The sequence below is a fragment of the Salvelinus fontinalis genome, chromosome 5 (genome assembly GCF_029448725.1).
Source record: "Salvelinus fontinalis isolate EN_2023a chromosome 5, ASM2944872v1, whole genome shotgun sequence".
NCBI lineage: Eukaryota > Metazoa > Chordata > Actinopteri > Salmoniformes > Salmonidae > Salvelinus > Salvelinus fontinalis.
The window spans coordinates 49197616-49201923 of NC_074669.1; the positions used below are offsets into that span (position 1 = coordinate 49197616).

The 4308-nt window shown below is 42.6% G+C and overlaps 1 protein-coding gene across 2 annotated transcripts; it reads right to left on the minus strand.

The window, feature by feature from the left end:
* Positions 1-287: 287 nt before the first annotated feature.
* LOC129854784 (skin secretory protein xP2-like) lies at positions 288-4308 on the minus strand. Of its 2 annotated transcripts, XM_055921936.1 has the most exons (7): positions 4100-4308; positions 3459-3519; positions 3283-3306; positions 3070-3144; positions 1463-1486; positions 1165-1260; positions 288-977 (listed from the first exon to the last, which is right to left on the minus strand). In XM_055921936.1, exons 2-7 carry the CDS (start codon positions 3510-3512, stop codon positions 582-584), a joined length of 669 nt encoding a protein of 222 aa, XP_055777911.1. In that variant the 5' UTR covers positions 3513-3519; positions 4100-4308; the 3' UTR covers positions 288-581. The 2 variants fall into 2 exon arrangements, with proteins under 2 accessions (XP_055777911.1, XP_055777913.1); XM_055921938.1 differs by lacking the exon at positions 4100-4308 and having other exon boundaries at positions 3459-3555.

Genomic DNA, 4308 nt, shown 5'->3' on the forward strand with positions numbered 1-4308 from the left:
TATATGACATTCCAAAGGTGCACATTGGCGGCTACTGGTAAGTGCTAAGGCCCGGCGATGCTAGTGTAATTATTACTTAGTTTTTTCCTTTGGTTGAATGAGAGATTGGGCTTCCCTGGAAACTTTTGACCTGGATAGCAACATTATCTAAGGAGGATGTGGCTTGACAGTGGGACAATTGAAATGGGGTACACATCTTGTCTCTTGTTCCAATGTAATGTGAAGTATCACATCATAAAACATTAATTCTTCTGCTGATAAAAAAGAGCATCAAGTGCAGTATCTTAACAGGCATTTTTATTTAAAGAATGAAAAAAGAACAAAGAGAAAATACTTAATCATCATATTTTTTGTGACTGCACAATGACAGTACAGGCTCATTCACACATGGAGGTTCACAGAGATCCCACGTATTTGCCAAATTCCATTTCAGTCCCTATTCAAGTATCCATAACATAGACCTGCTCCTACCCTGCTCTTTTCCCATCACTGTTGTTTCCGCCTTTGTGTTACTATGAATACGACAGGGAATGTCTCCCTGGCTCGACACAGGAGCAGGCTGGTAACCGTTGATGTGGCGCCTACATAACAGGGACGGTGGGGTCTGAAGGCCCAGTCACCACGGTGGTGTCGATTGGCGGTATGAGAGCGGGATCGACAACAATGATGTCAGTGGCAACAGTGTCAATGGTGGCAGGGATGTCGACGGCAGCGGGTATAACAACATCGATAGGCACATCCACAGCTGGGTCGACAGGGGCTGCAGCTGCTGGGTCTACTGGGGCGGCGGTATCCACAACTGCTGGTTCCTCAGCTGCGTGGTCCACTGCTGGCTCAGCCTCGGCTTCAGCGGCAGCCTCGTCCTCAGCGGCAGCCTCGTCCTCTCCAACCTCGTCAGAGTTCAGAGGGACGGCGGGGGCAGCAGGGGCAGCCTGGCCAGGATAGGGATAGTATCTGCCATAGCCGCCATAACGGGGCTGAAAGAGGGATAGTGATCTTGAGAAGGGGTTGAACACACGCACACATCACAATGAACACATTTGTAAGCATTATATTACAGTAATTCTTACCTCATCTCTTAGATAGATGGTAGAAGAAACCCACTGATGCTTTTTAAAAATTTAGCAGATTAATTCAAGCTGATTTAAAGGACCATGAGCTCACCACTGGGGCCTCTTCATCTGAGTTCATTGGTGGTGGTGGGTAGAAGAATTTTGGGTCCTGAGCTGGGGCAGCAGGGGCTGCAGCAGGGGCATTCAACTGTTCACACCACAAATGGTTCAGTCCATCAGTGTTTTCAGACAACATTATGGTGTCACTATCAGCTCTAAAACAGGGCACTGAGTCTTGGGTCTCGCAAGGAGTGATAGAAGTGTTAGAAAAGCTAGGGAAGTTTATGAGAAGAATCTTTCTACAGCATGCATCTACAGTTTTTGAAAGAGTTTCTTAAAGTAGCACTTACCATTGGGGGCTGAGCTGGTGCAGCCTTCGGAGGAAAGAAAATAATTCAATTGATTAGATGATCACTGATATGGTTGATATACAGAGCTAATTATTCCATTATGATTCTTTATTTATGGGATTGCTGAGTGGGGGTGTTTGAGGAGTTGGTACATGGAAATGGCCTAAATATGAAGGAGAGCGAAACACCACAGCATTGGAGAGATGGATAATGTAGATATTGCATAGGTACACTGAGTGTGCCAAACATTAGTAACACCTTCCTAATATTGAGTTTCACTCACTTTTGCCCTCAAAACAATCTCAATTAGTCGGGACATGGACTCTACAAGTTGTCGAAAGTGTTCCACAGGGATGCTGGCCCATGTTGACTCAAAGGCTTCCCACAGTTATGCCAAGTTGGCTGGATGTCCCTTTGGGTGGTGGACCATTCTTGATACACAGGAAACTGTTGAGCGTGAAAAAACCCAGTAGGGTTGCAGTTCTTGACACACTCAAACCGGTGCTCCAGGCACCCACTACCATACCCCATTCAAAGGCACTTAAATATTTTGTCCTGGCCATTCACCCTCTGAATGGCACACATGCACAATCCATGTGTTAATTATCTCAAGGCTTAAAAATACTTCTTTAACCGTTTCCTCCCCTTCATTTACACTGATTGAAGTGGATTTCACAAGTGACATCAGTAAGGGATCATAGCTTTCACCTGGATTCACATGGTCAATCTATGTCATGGAAAGAACATGTTTTGTATACGTTCTATCAGTCTCGATGGCTTTTTAGTATTTGGGAAGCCTAGTGGTGAGACCAAAGTCAAACCTTTTTGATAAAAAAAACACTGTTTCAGTAATATGTATAGCCTACCCTCAGTGGAATAACGTTATATGTCCTTCTTTCACAATGTGACGTATGTCTAATATGTTGTACATAAGTCTAAAACCAAAGAGCTGAGATCAAAATGATTTAAATTGAACATGTAATATGCTTTCGATTTAAATGCATCCATGATGTGTGCAGAGATTAAGTTGCTATATACGTATAGGGGTGGCAGGTAGCCTAGCGGTTAGAGCGTTGGGCCAGTAACTGGATCGAATCCCACAGCTGACAAGGTAAAAATGTGTCCTTCTCCCCTGAGCAATGCAGTTAACCCACTGTTCCCCAGTAGGCTTTCATTGTAAATACAAATGTGTTCTTAACTGACTTGCCTAGTTACACATCTAATTTACTAGTTCATATGAAACTTGTCCAGTAATTTGCCTTTGCCTTTTTTTAATCCAACCCTCCAATGTACATACATATTCAAACAGATTAGGTTGGAGAGGTTATAACAGAGGGCAGCTGCGGTGCAGTGCCCAATTAGCAGTTTAGGGGGTTAAGTTCCTTGTTAAATGGCACGTGAGATAATGATGCCAGCATCATTGCCGTCTCATTGCTGCCAGATCTCCCCCCCCCCCCCCCTCTCGTCAGCAATAGGATTCGAACTGGTAACCCGCTGATTTGTCTAAACTCGAGGCTACTGTCACCTTCTTTTTATTCAATTGAAAGTTGTTTAATGTCTAACATGTTGTGCAAGTTCAATCCGAAACAAAATGGCTGCCCTCTAACCAGTTGTCCGAGGGAACCATACATTCTGTAGAGCTCCATCCATCTCAGGGCCTCGTTGGCATGTGCTGCAACCTGCTGGGAAATACCAGATGTTGAACCAAACATGTAATTAAGGTAGTAGTTAAGGTAATTGAAACCCCTTTCCCATGTCCATGACGTGACATGATGATTGCATGATGTTGTTAAGAGATGTCGAAACTGAAATCCACCTACCTCATCGCTTCCACTATCAGGAGTCTGCAAGGCACAACACAGCATTTTGATAATCATCATCCAGTCAACACACAGACTTATGTCAACATCAAGAGAACACCAGCGTACAATTGAAGCTCAAGCATAAAACGATTCAATTAGAATGTAAACAACATGGTCTGGGTTTGGAGACTTACTGGAGCAGCCAGGGAGAAGCCCAGCAGGCACATCAATAGCACTATAGATATCATCTTGATCCTTAAACAGAGAAAGAGGATATGCGGTCAGGTCCGAAATTATTGGTACCCTTGAGAAAAAATGAGAAAAAAAGACTGTATAAAATAAATTCAAATATCGTATGCTCCAAAAAATTGGGAAATTATATTCTTTCATACTAATACAATTGCTCAGAGTTAACAAGTAATATTTTTTTCTTGCAAAAAAGTAGCCCCATAATTAAGTGATAATGCCCTCGAAGCCGGTGCAACAAAGTCAAGGGGAAATCAATGATCTGGAAAGATTCTGTATGGAGAAATTGTATAAGATCCCTACCAATGTGTGCTCCAATCTCAAAAACATTTGAGAAAAAGGCGCCCTTATCCTCACAAGGTGAGGCATTGAAAGGTATTGAAACAAGGGTGCATTTTGTTTTGAGAAAAATATTCTTGCTGAACAACATTTACTTTCAGCAGCAGTTTCTTAAATATATGCTTAAAAGTATTCAATAATGTAATGTAAGTAGTCTGTGATATAATAACACAGCAAAACAAAAGCTTTCTCCCAAACTGTAAACTGTATACTTTTCTGTATACTGTGAAATGAAAATCTAGAATCTCACCTTTGTCTTGGTATCAGGAGCAAGTGAAGCAGTGGTCTTGATGTGGGAAAGAATGAACTACATCATTTCTCACTCAACGTCAATTTATACTCTGGAACCACCTGTGACGACCAATCAGGTCTTTGCACCCCGGCAAATGTGCATGCCACTGTTGTTTGATGAAATCTCCTTTCTCTTCAAAACTCAAGTAAGACGTGGAGTCTTAATGC